We start from the raw sequence: 17,309 nt of genomic DNA on the forward strand, positions 1-17,309 counted from the left end.
CAGCAATTTTGACAGCTTTTGTCCTGTTTTCACGATCTTATGCCCATGCTTATGTACAAATCATTCTTGTTTTCATTTTCTATATAGCCTATATACGTATATACTAACAAAGTCATATATGAATAAATAATACGGTACTAATTTGAAAAATTACAGAAGTCGTGTGTGGCCATTCAATCGCTGTCTTCAAAACTGAAAATATGGATAAACAACTAAACGAATACCAGCGGTAGATTAAAGACAGTAAGCAATGCCATTATTCAGGGAATCTAGTTTCCTAGTTGTCCATCCTGGGTCACAATATACTATATTTTCGTTTGGTTTACAGGATCCATTATCTCCACCTCAATATAAAATTCCATCTGTAGTTTATCAAGATCCTAATACTAGAGAATACAAATCGAAAAAGAATGAAGGTGAAGAATTGATCGAAGTACATCCGATCAAAGAAAGCAAGATTATCGATTTAGATGCGTTCAACTATTTATTAAAGATCATATTGCAAAGTGTTATCACTAACAACCCAGTTGTTACTATTAATCAAATTCCGTTACTACTCATAGCACCATCTTTGGCGTGGTCAAGATCTAACATTGAGTACGTGACAAAATACGTGATTGAATCTTTAGAGTTCACGGCATTTAATATTATAGACTTGTCAATTGCGTGCAACTTTGGTATGGGTTCGTCCGCCAGTTCGTGTGTCGTGAATGTGGGACACGAGTCATGTCAAATAATGCCGGTTATTGGATATCAAAGTATTAAGTACGCGGGAACATATTTGAACGGAGTTGGGGGTAAAACTATAAATGAAGAAGTACAAAAGTTGTTGCCTAATTTAAGTAATAAACAAATTGATGCCTTAAAAACATCAGGAATTTTTGAAGCAGTTAATGATCACGATTCCTCATTCTACTCTGTTGCTGATCTAAACACGATTGGTGAGAATAATGAAGAGGAAGAAGACTTTGACGTGGCCAAAATAGTTACTGAGCAAAATGGCAATTTGCCTAAAAGCGACCCTGGAGCGAATGAAGGTGAAGAAAAGAAGCAAGACGAAAAGTCAAATAGTGAGCTTGAAAAGAACTTCTTTTTGGATCCAGATACGAACGAAAAGATATACGTGGGTAAAGAAAGATTTCAAGGAGCTTCAAAATTAGTCAACCTGATAGCAGAGGCCATATACGAATCTCTATTATTAATACCTGATTTAGAGAAGAGACAAGAGTGTTACGATAATTTAATCTTTGTTGGATCCACCTTCAAGATTCCGGGGTTAAAGCAAGCATTGTTAATTAAGCTCACTACTGATTACCTTGTTAGGTCACCAGGTGAATCAACTGCAAACGATGACACAACGGCTATCAATTCGGCTATAGTTGCATACCAACAGGCAGAGGAGCTTAATGAGTCAAACGGTGAATCGAATTTCATATTATCCCAAGTTCCAACAGCTATTAGGACTGCAAAACACCCAGATTACTTTCCTGAGTGGAAACAACCAAAAGAAAAAGGTGGTTCATGGGAGGATGTCTACTTTTTGGGTGCCGAAATATACGCCAAACAAATATTTGGTGGGAATTCGAACCAAGGTGGTGAATTATTTTTGGATGCCGATGGATATGAAGAAAGAGGACCTCAAGGGATTTGGGACGCAACTATCTAATCATTTTTGAAAAAAGGTTTGTTTAGAGGAATATCTTTTAATTATGCTGCTTAAGTATTTGTAAGTATAGGTTTGTAATATCATTTAGAAATTAGAAATACTAAAGTTCATGTAGATATTTTTTGTTGCACGCGAATATCTATACGCGTTGAATTATTTTGACATTTAGAACGATAATACACCGAATGAAGAGATAATCAACAGTTCATGGTATTGAGGCATTGCATAAATCAATTAACTAGACCAACCAAACTATCGTTCAAGTATTGTATCTTAAAACCAATATTCTTAATGCCACAACAACAAAGTTTAGCTCGATTTTTCTCTGCATCAGGAAACTTACCGAAGACCAAACCTAGCGTTGACAAGGCAGATATTTCTGAACTGGACAAGCCTTCAATTTCAGAAATAAAGCGAAAGGCTTCATCTACTATACCAGAAAATGTCGAAAAGAAACTTAAAGTTGAAGCTACTGAGGCTGTAGACTCTGATCCAAGTGAAGTAAGTGAAGAAGATACGAAGGCACAAGAATTAAGTGATGCTTCCAAGTTAATAAAATTGTCAGAAAAAGAACAAGAAAAACACACATGTACTGAAGCATCGTCGAAGATTCATTATTCCGAATTAACTGAGTTGTTTGAAAAAATTGAACAAGAATCATCAAGATTAAAGATAACTGCATTTATTTCACAATTCTATTACCAAATATTGGAGCATGCAACTTCAGACAAGTTAGTCAAAATCATTTATTTATGTATCAATAGATTAGGACCAGACTATGAGCCAGATCTTGAATTAGGTTTAGGTGAGACTTTACTTATAAAGGCAATAAGTGAGTGTTACGGGAGGCCCCCAAGCAAGATTAAGAAAGATTATCAAGAGGTGGGTGATCTAGGAATTGTTGCACAGAAATCAAGATCTGGACAACCTACTATGTTCAAGCCTACGAGATTAGATATAGTAACTGTTTTTGAAAACTTAACAAAGATTGCAAAATCTACTGGTAAAGACTCACAATCCAAAAAAATTTCAACCATTAACAAGATGTTAACTGCATGCGAAATGAAAAGCAACGAAGCCAAGTTCTTAATTAGGTCATTGGAAGGTAAATTGAGAATAGGATTAGCCGAAAAAACAGTACTTATTGGTTTAGCTCAAGCCTTTGTCAACTATGAAAATAAAAGTAATAAGAAAATCTCCCCCGAGAAATTAGCCCAAGCTGAAGACATAATTCGTGAAGCGTTTTCACGGATTCCTAATTATGAAATTATTATTAGCAATGCCTATGAACATGGTATATTCAACTTATTGGATTATTGTATATTAACTCCTGGTATTCCGTTGAAGCCGATGTTAGCTAAGCCAACGAAATCTGTCAGTGAAATATTAGATAGGTTTCAAGGTGAAGAATTTACTTGTGAATATAAATATGATGGCGAGAGAGCCCAAGTTCATTTATTACCAACGGGCGAGGTTAGGATTTATTCTAGAAATTCAGAAGATATGTCTCAAAGATATCCAGATTTGATTTCTATTATCAAAGATTTTCTCAAAACACAAGAGATCTCGGGTAAGCATTCGATGGTGTTAGATTGTGAAGCCGTGGCATGGGATAGGGAAACCAATAAAATTTTACCGTTCCAAGTATTATCGACTAGAAAGCGTAAAGACGTGGAAGAAAAAGATATTAAAGTTCATATTTGTCTATTCGCATTTGATCTTTTGTATTATAATGATAAACCTTTGATTACAACATCATTAGCTGAAAGACGTAAGGTTATGTTTGAAAATTTACGACCAATTGAAGGAAAGTTTCAATTTGCAACATTTAAAAATACTACAAATTTGGATGAATTACAGCACTTTTTGGATCAATCAGTAAAGGACTCGTGTGAAGGATTGATGGTTAAGATGATGAACGGCACTGATTCATACTATGAACCATCTAAGAGATCGAGAAATTGGTTAAAATTGAAAAAAGATTATTTAGCGGGGGTTGGTGATTCATTAGATTTAGTAGTTATAGGTGCATACATTGGTAAAGGTAAAAGAACAGGCTCGTATGGTGGATTTTTATTGGCTTCCTATAATCAAGATAGTGGTGAGTATGAGACAACTTGTAAAATAGGTACAGGTTTTTCAGATGAAGACTTGGTATCCATTCATGCAAGATTAAAGCCTACAGAAATACAAAGACCTAAGCCATACTATGTGTATGATACGACAAATTCAAACGCAGTACCAGATGTTTGGTTCGAACCAACAACAATATTTGAAGTTTTGACAGCTGATCTATCCTTAAGTCCAATATACAAAGCTGCTCATCAACAGTATGGTAAAGGTATATCATTGAGATTTCCTAGGTTTTTACGAATTAGAGACGACAAGGGGACAGAAGATGCTACTAGTTCTACTGAAGTCTCCGAATTCTACGAACGTCAAGCCAATTTAAACTAAAGAAATAAATATTAACTATATATAATTCGTGTACATACAAATGAGTTAAGCAAATTAGTAAATTACAGTTCAAATCAAATTAATGCTAGTGATAATAAAAATTTATATACACTCAGTTACCTGCTGCTTTATCTCTACTTTCCCTAATCTTATACTTGATTTTGTCGCTCAACTTTGATTTAGATGGCTGTTCTTCTTTGAGATTACCAAAATTCAATTCAATGTGAGAATTTGAATCGTATCTGGATACACTTGGCTTGCCAGCAGGCGAATTATGCACTTTGTAGTTGAAATCATCTGCTATCGATGCCGACAGATGAACAACAGACTGTTGTTCAATTTTTATATCTGGATTCTTAGCATTCATATGCAAATGATAATCAGAAAACATTGGAATATTAGTTAATGAATTATCTGAATTCATCAAAGAAATGCCATCGGATACCGAAGAAGAATTCTTCTCATCTAATGATAATCCGCTAATTGAATCGTCCAGAGCTTGCTTTCTTCTTGCAGCCTTACGATTTTTCATTCTTCTCTTCCTCACTTCTTGAGTCTTCCTTTCTTCTTCTTCGTCACTATCAACGTAGTCCACGTTATCAGAAATTTTCAAATGCTCCTTCAACTTCAATAAGTTAAAATCGTTTGGAAACAAATCAGGACCAAAATGATTAACTACGTAAGTAATTTCTTCAGACAATTCATTCCTTAACTTCTTTAAATCTTTAATAGAAGATCCCGATGTAATTGACAAATATAAAGGACGAATAGATTTGAAGATATCCATACCTTGTTCACCAGTTAGCAACGCCGAATAAGTAACTATCACCCCAAGCATGTATAATATGAACCAGACAAAAAATAAACTAACATTCCAATCTTCAAATTTTTTGTACCTATGACAATACCACGTACCGATTGATGCGTAAAAGCTATAGACTAAAGGAGCGATACCCATACTTATCAATATTTTCCAAGTAGCAACTACGTCGTTAGCTTTGATTTTCACAGTAGAATTAGCTAATGCTGTCTTTGCCTTCCTCGTGGAATACCACTTTGTACATATGAAAACAGGAGAAAACAATGTTGCACCAGGTAAGGCTAATAACATCAATAAAAACAATTTGACAATTCTGAAGAGTAAAATCGGTAAAACTCTCAATTTATGAGACTCATCGCATGCTTCAACATGATGATCTGGCAAATATAACTGTTTCAACTGATTGTTGTAAATGATAATCTTCTCCTTTAAGTTTTTGATCTGCTCTTCGTTCCTAAATGTCTGATAACCTAATACTAATCTTCTGTTCATTTCAACAACCAATGGTAATGGCAAGAATTGAACAAAATTACCAGCATATAATCTTCTAGCCGCTTGAACAACCATTAAAGTTTCATAATCTTCACAAGTCACCGTTACTGCTTTCAACCCAGTGGTGATAAGATCTAATAGTTCCTTAACTGATTCACGATTTGTTTCAGGGTTCAGATACTTCTTGACGAGCTCCTTAGGGATGTCAATAGGATGACCGAATTCGATTACAGCTCTTGATCTGAATTTGTGAGCGTTAAAATAGTTCATACCACATGGGACAATTTTCACATTACAATCTGGATTATACTCCATAGCACCTAGAGCCATGATTGCAACACCAGCCTTAAGAGGTAACAAGTCAGTCCTATCATGCGACCCACCCTCTGGAAAAATACCGATACAGTTACCCAAAGATAAATGTCTAAACACAATTTGATACACTTTTTTCTGGTCGATTCTATCTGCCAGCTTGAAAGAAGTACCGTTTTTAAGCAAGGTGGTGATCTGGTCAGTGCGTTTGAACTCCTTTCTGATAACTAACTCAGTGTCTGAGATAATCTCCAGGATTTCAGAAGCCCCCAACGACTGAGGCAAAGCCAACATACCCCGGACAGCACACTCCAGCAAAAACTTGGTGTTCTTCCCTGTCACACGGCAGGGATCCAGTTCCACATCAATAAAAATTTTACCTGTAGCTTTCTTCAAATTGTCCTGAGCCCGTATTACTGGAATCGAAAATTGGCATCGAGACAAAAACCCAATAATCCGCTGCTTATACGACTTGGCAGCGATTAAAAACGACACCCTCCGTTGTGCCTCTTTTCTAACCTGTCCCATCAAGATAATTGGATCCACAAACTGGTTAGCATGTGGAGCAGCCACGAAAATCACCGGTCCCTGGCGAGGAAGCCTGAACGCCCCTCTTGGACGTATCTCCCTGAAAAAGCAATCACATACCACCGAAAACATCCACAACACCAAATCAAAGATAACCATCCTGTACCATTGCCTCTGTCTGTGTTCGAATTCGTCCATTTCTTTGTTTCTAACAAAACTATCCCCACTGGCACTTGCTTTTCTTCCCCGGGATGCTTTATTCCCGTTATCATCATTCAAGTCCATATTAACCTTATCACTGAGATTTGCCTGCCCATTGCTCTGCAACAATGCTTCGCCTGCGTCTTCACTACTTGAGTGTGCGTTGGTCATCGTTGTAGCGCCAATTTCGTCTTCACAACCAATTAATGTCTGTCTTCGTGAGTGAAGTAAGCCCTTTCCCACATAGGGCATACTGAAAAATATATGTCAATTCTGCCATTTTCGGTCGGGTCTCGACATCCCACAATGGGGCAACTGGGCCGCTTCTCGTCTGTCCCCCTCTTCTGATGGCCCCGAAACGCGCGTATCCCAGATTCGAACCAAAGTCATTATCGGGGGTTCGATCCTCTCTCCTGACCTAATTCGCATCCCTACACCTCTCCCCACCACCTATTTTTTCGAACCCTTAGTCCGCGGCTATCACTTCCGTGCCAACCTCGGTATTTCAATTATACCTTACCACAACTCCACTACCAATGGAGTTATGTCTTACGGAACCGTGGAACCGTGAAATCTATCCAGAGTCTCACCGCTGCGTACCACAGTTCCGTAGTGGGTAGTATATGGTTATTAGAATTGACACTTTCATAGGTATCGATCCTATCAATAACAGTTATTGTAACAGGCCTCCTAGATACTTAAGCGTCCTACATATCGTATCATCTGACCAGCAACCATGTAGATTTGCATAAACGGCCACACTAGACCTCGTTGTATGTAGCTAATTCCTCGGTTATACAAGCATAAGTCCGGGGAAGGAGTCCTGGTTGTAATTTTCCAACCGGTGTCAATTCGATTCTCTTCACAGGCCGAGCTCAACCCCGCAAATGATTTAAATATAAAGAAGACAAATTGCTTCAGAAATTCAAAGGTATCAATTTTACAGTGCTATAGTAATAATTGAATTGAGCGGCAAGGAACTTAACAATTCATTTTATTATAAGTTAGATCAAGAAATGTCAGAAATATCATTTAAAGATAAGGTTGTTGTCGTTACCGGAGCCGGGGGTGGTCTTGGTAAACAATACTGTTTAGAATACGCTAAGAGAGGCGCTAAGGTTGTTGTCAACGATTTAGGTGGATCGCTTAAGGGAGACGGTGGCAACTCAAGCGCCGCGGACGATGTTGTTGAAGAAATCAAGAAGGCCGGTGGAATTGCCGTTGCTGATTATAACAATGTGTTAGACGGGGCCAAAATTATTGAAACCGCCGTCAAGAGTTTCGGTACTGTGCATATCATTGTCAACAACGCTGGTGTTTTAAGAGATGCTTCGTTCAAGAAGATGCAAGAAAAGGACTTCAAGTTTGTTATCGATGTCCATCTTAATGGTGCTTACAAAGTGACACAAGCTGCATGGCCATACTTCAGAAAACAACAGTACGGTAGAGTGCTTAATACTGCTTCTCCAGCAGGTTTGTACGGTAACTTTGGACAGGCCAATTACTCCGCCGCCAAGTTAGGGTTAGCCTCGTTTGCTGAAACCTTGGCTAAGGAAGGTGAAAAATACAACATCAAGGCCAACACCATTGCACCACTTGCTAGATCAAGAATGACTGAATCGATCTTACCGCCACCTGTTTTGGAACAATTATCGCCTGCAAAGGTTGCTCCATTGGTGTTATACTTGACTAGTGACGCCAACGAATTGAGCGGTCAAATCTTTGAAGTGGCTGCTGGTTTTTTCGGCCAAATCAGATGGGAAAGATCCGGTGGTGCTCTCTTCAAGCCAGATGAAACATTCACTGCTGAAGCTGTCGCAAAGAGATTCAACGAAATCATGGACTTTGATGACTCTAAGAAGCCAGAATTGTTAAAGAACCAACATCCATTTATGTTGAACGATTACAAGTCATTAATAACAGCTGCGAATAAATTGCCAGCGAATGACGTATCTGGTGCTCCAACCGTTTCCTTGAAGGGTAAGGTTGTTTTGATTACCGGTGCTGGTGCTGGTTTAGGTAGAGACTACGCCTTATGGTTTGCTAAGTATGGTGCCAAGGTCGTTGTTAACGATTTCAAGGATCCTTCTAAAGTTGTGGACGAAATTATTAAGAGTGGTGGTGAAGCCCATGGTGATAAGCATGATGTTGCTTCCGACTCGCAAGCCATCATTGATAACGTAATTAACAAATACGGTACCATTGACGTTTTAGTCAACAATGCCGGTGTGTTAAGAGACAAGTCTTTCGCCAAGATGAGCGATGCTGACTGGGAAATTGTCCAAAAGGTTCACTTATTTGGTACCTTCAACTTAGTCAGGTTAGCATGGCCACACTTCTTGGAGAAGAAGTCTGGTAGAGTTATTAATATTACTTCTACATCAGGTATATACGGTAACTTCGGTCAAGCCAACTATGCTTCTGCTAAGGCTGCTATCATTGGTCTCTCTAGAACCCTTGCTATTGAAGGTGCTAAGAACAACATTAAGGTTAATGCTGTTGCTCCACACGCTGAGACTGCCATGACTTTAACTATCTTCAATGAAGATGACAAGAATTTGTTTCACCCAGATCAAGTTGCTCCATTATTAGTCTATTTAGCCTCTGATGATGTCCCTGTAACCGGTGAATTATTCGAAGTCGGTGGTGGCTGGATAGGTAACACCAGATGGCAAAGAGCTAAGGGTGCTGTTTCAAAAGATGAACACACTGCGCCTGAATTCGTTAGAGATCATATCAAGGATGTTATTGATTTCTCAACTGGCACATTCAACCCAAGATCTACTGAGGACTCATCTATGGCCATCCTTAGTGCTGTTGGAGATGATGATGACGATGAAGATGATGAAGATGATGATGACAGTGATGACGAAGACGATGTAAATGAAAGAACGTATACTTACGGTGACAGAGAGGTTATCTTATACAATATTGGTATTGGTGCAAACTCTCATGAATTGAAATATGTTTATGAAAATGACAGTGATTTCCAAGTTATCCCAACATTTGGACATCTTGTTACTTTCTTGTCAGGTAAGTCTACTCATTCATTCGCTAAGTTGTTAAAGAACTTCAACCCAATGTACTTGTTACATGGTGAGCATTATCTTAAGGTCGAGAAGTACCCAATTCCAACTGAAGCTTCAATGTTAACCGAGTTCAAGCCATTAGCTGTTACTCAAAAGGGTACTAATAGTATTGTCGTTCATGGTCTGAAGACTGTTGATGCAAAGACTGGAGAACTTCTTTTCACAAATGAAGCTACTTACTTCATCAGAAAGTGTGAGGGTGAAACTAAGGTTTACGGTGACAGAAAAGCATTTGCTACTAAGCAATTCAATGCTCCAAATTCTTCTCCAGATTTTACTATTGATGTTAAGATTAGTGAACATCAAGCATCATTATACAGATTAAATGGTGACAGAAACCCATTACATCTTGATCCAGAATTTGCTAAGGGTGCCAACTTTGATAAGCCAATTTTACACGGTATGTGTACTTATGGTATGTCTGCTAAGGTCTTATTGGATAAGTTTGGTCCATTCGACGAAATTAAGGGTAGATTTACTGGTATTGTCTTCCCAGGTGAAACTCTTAAGGTTCTTGCTTGGAAGCAAGGTGATATTGTTATCTTCCAAGTCCACGTTGTTGAAAGAAAGACTATTGCAATTAACAACGCTGCTATTAAGTTAATTAATAACAAGGCTAAGATCTAAGCTAGCTTGCTCTCAATCTAGTTATCTTCCGTTTATAATTCTTGAAGAAAATCAAATATATGTTTAATGATATTTATTATATTTAAACTAATTATACCGGTAGCAAAATGCAGTGATATTGTATATATAATAGGGAATGCTAGTGCTAATTGAATGGGCTCTTTTGAATAAAATCTGATATCTTATTCAATTTGATGTCGGTAAGTGTTCTGTCATTATCCTCAGTAATTTCTTCTTCCTCTTCTTCCACTTCATCAATATCTAAATCTAGAAATCTATGTATTCCTCCACCTGATGATAAAATCGAGCCTGATCTCCTTCTTGGATGAAAAGGTCTTTTAGCTGAACTGGGTACTGAAAAGTCAACAGGAGTATCATTGATTGGATCAATGATAGATAAGTGACTTTTCGATGAATCTGTGGTTGAAATTGGAGTCGCCGTCGATAATGGGGAATTCATTATAGGAGATGATGCTGCAGTTGGCACAGCAAAAATATTAGATAATGATGAATTGCTTAAATGTTTTGTATTAGTATTAATTCGAGATAAATTACGTGATGCTTTATTTTTTGAATTAGATGAAAGTGGAAATTTGAAGGATGAATTTGGTAAATTCTTCGAATTCTGATGTACAATAGTCGTATCGGATGTAGTAGATGCATTGATACTGGAACTTGATATTATATTTCTTTGCTGTGCCGGTAATTGAGGAATTGGACCGGATGGTTTTCTGCTTATTGGTTTTATTAAGGATGGTTTGTTCGCATGCAAATGATTGTAGAAACTATTATTTGTGTTCATCTTCAAATAGCTTGTTAAATTATGTCCCTTTGGTTCGAAAAACTCTGGCATTTCACCAACTGGTGATGAATACGAATCTGTTAAAGAATCCGTGGATGAAAATGCTAAGTCAGAACATATCGATGATGACGATGAATTAATTGAGATCGATGAAGATGAAAAGTTTGATGAATTTGAGAAAGACTTCTGGTGGCCACCCAGTTTAAATAAGGCTGATGGGGGTTGAAAATCACTATCCATTCCACGGTTGCTCATGATGTTAGGACTATTTGCTGGCGACGAATTGAATATGGACGGGGTATATGTAAATGTTGAAGCCCTTGTCAATCTATTATCCAGCAAATCCTGGGTACCTGGTATGGATATTTCATTGTCAGTATCATTATTGCTCAAATTGAATTTTGAAGTTGACCTCTGTCTTTTTAAAATTTTTAAATTTTCGGCATGGGATGTTATTGTTGTAAAGGAATTCGATCTATTATGAGTATTTGAAAGAGAATTATTTCCCAAGAAATGATTATAAGACTTAGCCCTGGGCAACTTGTTGGCTTGTCTTACCTTTCCCATTTCTAATTCGCAAGTTTTTTGATGGTTGACATCTTTCATTTCAATATAAGCTTGAGGATAGCAATGCGATTTGTACTTGTCGTAAAATCCTTTATAGCCACCCTCGAGTACCACTATGTCAGGATAAGTTAATTTTGGATAATTATTACTATTCAAAATTCTATCACATTTTCTAAGATGTGATGCCATTGTTGGACTCCTAAAAATACTAAACTCACAATGAAAAATGTAGAGTCGTCTTTTCGAAGAATCATTGGTATTGTTCCTGATAAATCTCTCTTCCAAGCCTTGCTGAGAAGTGATATTAATTGCATTCATTATATGACCTCCATCGTATTCGTAATTGAATCTGCAATCAATTACTACATATTCATCAAATTCCTCCTTATAGTCCCCATTTAAAATTCTGAATAGTTCATCTTCATTAATTCTTGGTAATAAGTCGTTATCTACCTTGAAGGTATTGATCGTAGTTTTGGGTAAATGGGAATTATCTTCCATGTTGTAAGTCTCCTTCTCTTTGGTGGTTTGGCACATTGAATGAATCCTACGTATACTTTTGTTTCTAGGAACCATCTGGGTGGGCGATCCACCAATGATATTCGGTTCATTATTCGTAACATCATCCAGTTCATTTTGGAGTTTCTTCTCTACTTCATCTTCCTTCTTTTCACGTTCCTTATTAGAATATTTGGCTACCAGAGTCATAGATCTAGTCAAACTTTTCTTTGACGAAGCCAATTTCTTCTTCATACCAGTGAATTCGAGATTGTTAACGAAATTACTCAAATTTCTAAATGGTTTCCTATTAACTAGTGGAGAAGTAAATTCATGACTGTCCTCGTCTTTATCTTCACGTTCATCATTGATATGAAGATGATTGATTCCATCTCCCTTCAAACTAAAATAGTCTGAGGCTTCGATAGGCTTTGTATTTGACGGTGAATCAAAATAGCTACTTAGTGGTCGATCCCTTTTCGTCGTTGTACTTCTGGAATCCATAAATCTTGCCTTTCTACTAACACTCGTATGATGATTCAAGCCCGCCAGATTATCACTTATCATATCATCACTCCCGTCTTTCATAATGTTGATACAGGGAGATCAAAAGAATATATATTTAGATTCAATTTCTCCCTAAAACAATTTTGGTCAATCAAACAATAATTAGAATGCGTAACCCACCTTTGTAAAATCAATATTGCGACGAATATGTATCTCACTATAGTTCGGCAATTGAATCAGGATACACAATGTAAGCTTGTGCCACGTTTAGTACCTTAACAATAGCGTATAAAGATTGATCACTTTTGAAAAGAGCACCTGAATTCCTATTGACGTTAATTGCTTGTAATTCTTAGTCAGATCTAACTCTATAACTATTTTTGCCTACTAGTAAAGATTCATATGAAACTATCTCACACTTCACAATGAACAATTATGCATTTATTAATTCTTTTTGATGCAATGCTTCACCTAAAGAGCTTCGAATCTCCGTCTTTTACTATAGCAATTAAATAAATTCGCGTTCTGTGTTTGTTTTTGTTTACAAACGTTTTCTATTAGGAAAGATTTATCACCAAATTGATTCGGCTTTATTCCTGATTCTTCTGTTCAAACAGGAAATGTTACCAAAAACGAACCAATGGTTCTATTACATGATCGCTTATACGTAGAGACACGTTAAATATGTGAATTTAAAAAATAATCTTACTTCTAATGAGGCTGGTGCATAATGAATTGGCCTAATGGTCATCTACGGCAAATAAATAAGGTCTTGCATCTTGTTGCTATGTACATTGTTAGATTCTATCTAGGAAATCAGACATACTTGAATAATGTTTCATATCAGATTGCTCGTGATCAGGAAGGATTAATGTCTCATCCACATCTTCATCAGGATCATCATCGGTTACGCCCTGATGGCTATTATTAGAAGCTTTATTATTATTTCCCTTGGAGTTCTCTGTGATGGCAGGGTCTTTCATCGACGATAGGGAGTAAGCATCATCAGTCAAATATGCATTTAAATTCAACGAAGAACTAGAGCTTGTAATTCTGCTTAGTCCACTTGATTTCAGAGACGAAATGGAGTTCTTACGGGAGCACGTCGATGAGGGAGACTGATTCGTACTTGACAATGAACTTGTAGTACCAAAAATAGGTGGTGGTTCCATGAGATCGTTGTAGACCGCGGTTTTCTTATCACTGTTCTTTGATTTTAGTGACGAAGTGTTCGATAACGAGCTTATTGTATGGGTTTTCTTATTAGGACTAGCCAATTCCTTGCTCTTATTCCTTGCAAAAAACCTTTTAGAAGGACTAAACATGGACTTGATGGATGAAGGAGAGTCGGCGCCAATAGTAACAGCATTAGCTATAGGCGAACTTGGAGATAGTGGTGACTGGAAATGGCTCGATGATGATGAAGCCGATCTCGATGCATATGGCTGAGGCAGAGGCTGGCTTAATTGTAGTGGCGATGGAGTGTTCTTATTAGTACGCTTATGACTCTTATTATCTTTTGATAAGAATTCTAAGTTCAATAGATTGTTCGGTTTATTTTCTACCGGTGGAGTACTTTCTTTAGTCTCCAATGACTCTAATAAATTCGTCGTATCAATTTCAGTGGTTTCTTCATACGACCCTAACGATGATGAATCATCAAAATACGAATCAAGCAAATCGTCCACTGGCTCAAGGGCATCAGCATTTGGTTCTGGTTTATCAACTGGAAGCTTGGGCGATACTGGTGATTCTGGTTTGCTTACAAAAAGTCTCTTTATCTTTGTTGTTAAACTTCCATCCTGTCGTATGATTTGACGATTGAAATCCTGAAATGTGTCTTGTTCACTCGGTGTTATATCAAATATCGTAAATCCATGTTGTTTTACTTTTTCTAGTGTGATTCGCTTCGTGGGATCCTTCGTTAATAATTTCTCTATCAAATCTTTTAATAAGTTTAGTTCTTTAAGATCATTTTTAGTAGTATGAGTTGTACTCCTAACCCGAGGAAACTTCAAATCTTTGTTAACAATATTCTTGAATAATCCAAACTCATTAAACCCATTAAACGGTAGATCATTGAAAATCAAGCAGTATAATATTACACCTAAGGACCATAAGTCAATTCTCGAATCAATCTTATTCTTTGCTTTAAAACTATCGTTAATCATTGATAACCTATTGTTGACAAATTGGCATAATTCAGGAGCAAAAAATGCTGGTGTTCCCATGCTTTTACCTAATTCCTTATCATCATTGGCGTTGTTCTCTAAAATCAAACTCACACCAAAATCGGATATCTTAATCGTTTTATCAGCACTGATTAGTAAGTTAGATGGCTTTAGATCTCTATGTACAATCTTTTTATAGTCATGAAGGTACTCTAATCCATTTACAACATCACGTAGAATCTTATTTAGCGTTATTCCATCTTTTTTATTGTACTTTTCATTATAATGGTTGTATTTTTTCCAATCTATTTCTCCAAACGGACAATACTCCAACACCAAAAGAATTTTGTCATATTTAAGGTCATCTATTACTTGGTATAATTTCACGACATTAGGGTGATTACATTCTTTCATAATCTGTATTTCTCTCTTTATTTTGGTTGTATGATTGAGGTACGTTTTGGTGATCAATCTCGTCTTATCGAGTCGGTTTATAGTCTTTATAGCAACGGTTGTGCATGATTTCTGAACATTATGCTTTCCTATATTCTCAGCTAGTAAAACCTTACCAAACTGACCTTGCCCTATCTTTTTTGTAATGCGGTACGTTTTATTAATTACCTTCCTATTGGACTTAGGATCATTTTCTATAGATAGTGTTGATATATCCATTGAAATCCAGGGACAATTTTTTTATTTCACAGGACTTGATTTATAATTTATTAAGTGTATTCATCGAATATTATGGTCAATTAAAATCTCGATATATTAAATCGATTTCTATATGTTCTATATGTAAAAAGATTGTTGTAAAGATCTCCTTATCTAATTGGGATGTCAAGTAGGCAAAAATGCTGTATTTAGCGATTCACATTATCTAAAGGGCGCAGAATTTTGAATTTTTCCGTCGATTAGTTTAACGGCTTTTACATCGCTTACACTATGTTATAATTAATATATAGCTAATAATACAGATATCTAATTTAACTAGACTATTATACAGGGTTAAATTTTTGAATTAGTTAACCATTTCGCTACTTCTGGCTTCATCCTTTATATTTTTCATGATTCTTACATCCTTATCGTCGTTCATGGAATTCAATTCCTTTATTATGTCTTCTTCCTCTTCGGTAAGACCCGTTATGTCAGGAGGGATTTCTTGCATTTGAACTGATGGAGCATATGTTAGATATCTCAATTGCTCTAAAACCTCTTGCTTCACGCTCTCCAAGTATTTCTTGGAGTTTTTATTATCTATCCTACCATCTAATTGAGGATGCAAAGAGTAATCCGGTCCAAACCAATCATGCGTTGGTAGATAATTCGGAATGGTATGATCTAAGGTCACATCATTCAATACAGACGTCTCATAACACCATAATCTTGAGACATTTCTAGGAGTGTATCCACCACCCCCTAAAACAAGCATAGGAATTCCAAAAGACTTTATGTATTTAACACATTCACCATGCGCCCTAATATTCAAATTAAAGCATCCCAATCGGTCGTATCCCAAGGAATCGGCTCCACACTGTTGTACTATGCATGTTGGTTGAAATTTCGTTATCAAAGGTTCCATAATCAGCTTAAATAACCTTATATATGAATCGTCATCTATTCCATCTTTTAAAGGAACATTCACTGCATAATTCTTCCCTTTTCCAAGCCCTGTTTCGTCAACAGAACCGGTACCCGGGAAAAATTCACCATTATATTTGTGGAACGAAACTGTCATCACTCTGTCAGTCACGTAGAATGCTTCTTGAACCCCGTCACCATGATGCAAATCAATATCAATGTACATTACCCTCGGGTGCACTCGCAATAAATTAATAATACTCAAAACAATATCATTTACATAACAAAATCCACTAGGCTCGAACTTCTTCGCGTGATGTAACCCTCCGGACCAGTTTATTGCTATATCTGACATCCCACTGATCAATTTCCTCAGCGCATCTAAAGACGCTCCCGCGTATATCGATGAGTAATCGTATATCCCATCAAAAACCGGGCAATCATCCCCTATATTAAACTGCGCTAGCTTTTGGTCGCTCATCTTTAATGTCTTCTCCGGCGTTATCGTCTGTAAAAAATCTATGTAATCCTCTGCATGAAATTCCAATAATTCCTCTTTCGTAGCCCGGCGGGGAGTATAGAGGTCCATCTGTTCATACAATTTATATGATATAACCAAATGGTCTGTAAGCATCAACCGGAACGGCTTCATCGGGTGATGAGGTCCAAAATGATATTGGCTCACTTGTGGGTTGTAATGGTATGAAACATTGGGAAGTTTAGATGTTGAATTTGCCAAATATAATGGGGTATTTTCCTGTGTTTTCTTGTCTTTCGTGAATGTCGGACTTTGATTTGCTGGTATAGACATACTGTACTATACAACAATCACGTTTACGATTCTAATAGCTTATAATAACACAATCTTTAATGAATATCAGGTTCATATGGTAAAGAAAAACCTTTAATTATGTGCGACATTCAGTTAGAATTATGTCGTGAATAATGCGACATATATTTTGTCTATATTGCCACTCAAGACCACCTTGATATC

The 17,309-nt window shown here is 36.9% G+C and overlaps 7 protein-coding genes across 7 annotated transcripts; 3 read left to right on the top strand and 4 right to left on the bottom strand. All coding sequences in view use genetic code 12, as the record gives it.

Annotated features, from left to right (window-relative positions):
- Positions 1–250: 250 nt before the first annotated feature.
- Positions 251–1,666, top strand: DEHA2A08580g (DEHA2A08580p; the record flags this gene model as incomplete). The annotated part of the gene is made up of 1 exon (XM_456701.1): positions 251–1,666. One exon carries the CDS (start codon positions 251–253, stop codon positions 1,664–1,666), a length of 1,416 nt encoding a protein of 471 aa, XP_456701.2.
- Positions 1,667–1,873: 207 nt separating this feature from the next.
- On the top strand, positions 1,874–4,123 carry DEHA2A08602g (DEHA2A08602p; the record flags this gene model as incomplete). The annotated part of the gene is made up of 1 exon (XM_456702.1): positions 1,874–4,123. The coding sequence occupies one exon, from the start codon at positions 1,874–1,876 to the stop codon at positions 4,121–4,123; it is 2,250 nt and encodes a 749-aa protein (XP_456702.2).
- Positions 4,124–4,235: 112 nt separating this feature from the next.
- On the bottom strand, positions 4,236–6,728 carry DEHA2A08624g (DEHA2A08624p; the record flags this gene model as incomplete). Its single annotated transcript, XM_002769964.1, has 1 exon — positions 4,236–6,728. The coding sequence occupies one exon, from the start codon at positions 6,726–6,728 to the stop codon at positions 4,236–4,238; it is 2,493 nt and encodes an 830-aa protein (XP_002770010.1).
- Positions 6,729–7,492: 764 nt separating this feature from the next.
- On the top strand, positions 7,493–10,192 carry DEHA2A08646g (DEHA2A08646p; the record flags this gene model as incomplete). The annotated part of the gene is made up of 1 exon (XM_456704.1): positions 7,493–10,192. The coding sequence occupies one exon, from the start codon at positions 7,493–7,495 to the stop codon at positions 10,190–10,192; it is 2,700 nt and encodes an 899-aa protein (XP_456704.2).
- Positions 10,193–10,337: 145 nt separating this feature from the next.
- DEHA2A08668g (DEHA2A08668p) lies at positions 10,338–12,647 on the bottom strand (the record flags this gene model as incomplete). Its single annotated transcript, XM_456705.2, has 1 exon — positions 10,338–12,647. One exon carries the CDS (start codon positions 12,645–12,647, stop codon positions 10,338–10,340), a length of 2,310 nt encoding a protein of 769 aa, XP_456705.2.
- A 716-nt stretch (positions 12,648–13,363) lies between these two features.
- Positions 13,364–15,409, bottom strand: DEHA2A08690g (DEHA2A08690p; the record flags this gene model as incomplete). The annotated part of the gene is made up of 1 exon (XM_456706.1): positions 13,364–15,409. One exon carries the CDS (start codon positions 15,407–15,409, stop codon positions 13,364–13,366), a length of 2,046 nt encoding a protein of 681 aa, XP_456706.2.
- Positions 15,410–15,755: 346 nt separating this feature from the next.
- Positions 15,756–17,126, bottom strand: DEHA2A08712g (DEHA2A08712p; the record flags this gene model as incomplete). Its single annotated transcript, XM_456707.1, has 1 exon — positions 15,756–17,126. One exon carries the CDS (start codon positions 17,124–17,126, stop codon positions 15,756–15,758), a length of 1,371 nt encoding a protein of 456 aa, XP_456707.2.
- Between the last annotated feature and the right edge of the window lie 183 nt (positions 17,127–17,309).

Source organism: Debaryomyces hansenii (genome assembly GCF_000006445.2).
Source record: "Debaryomyces hansenii CBS767 chromosome A complete sequence".
Taxonomy (NCBI): Eukaryota; Fungi; Ascomycota; class Pichiomycetes; order Serinales; family Debaryomycetaceae; genus Debaryomyces; species Debaryomyces hansenii.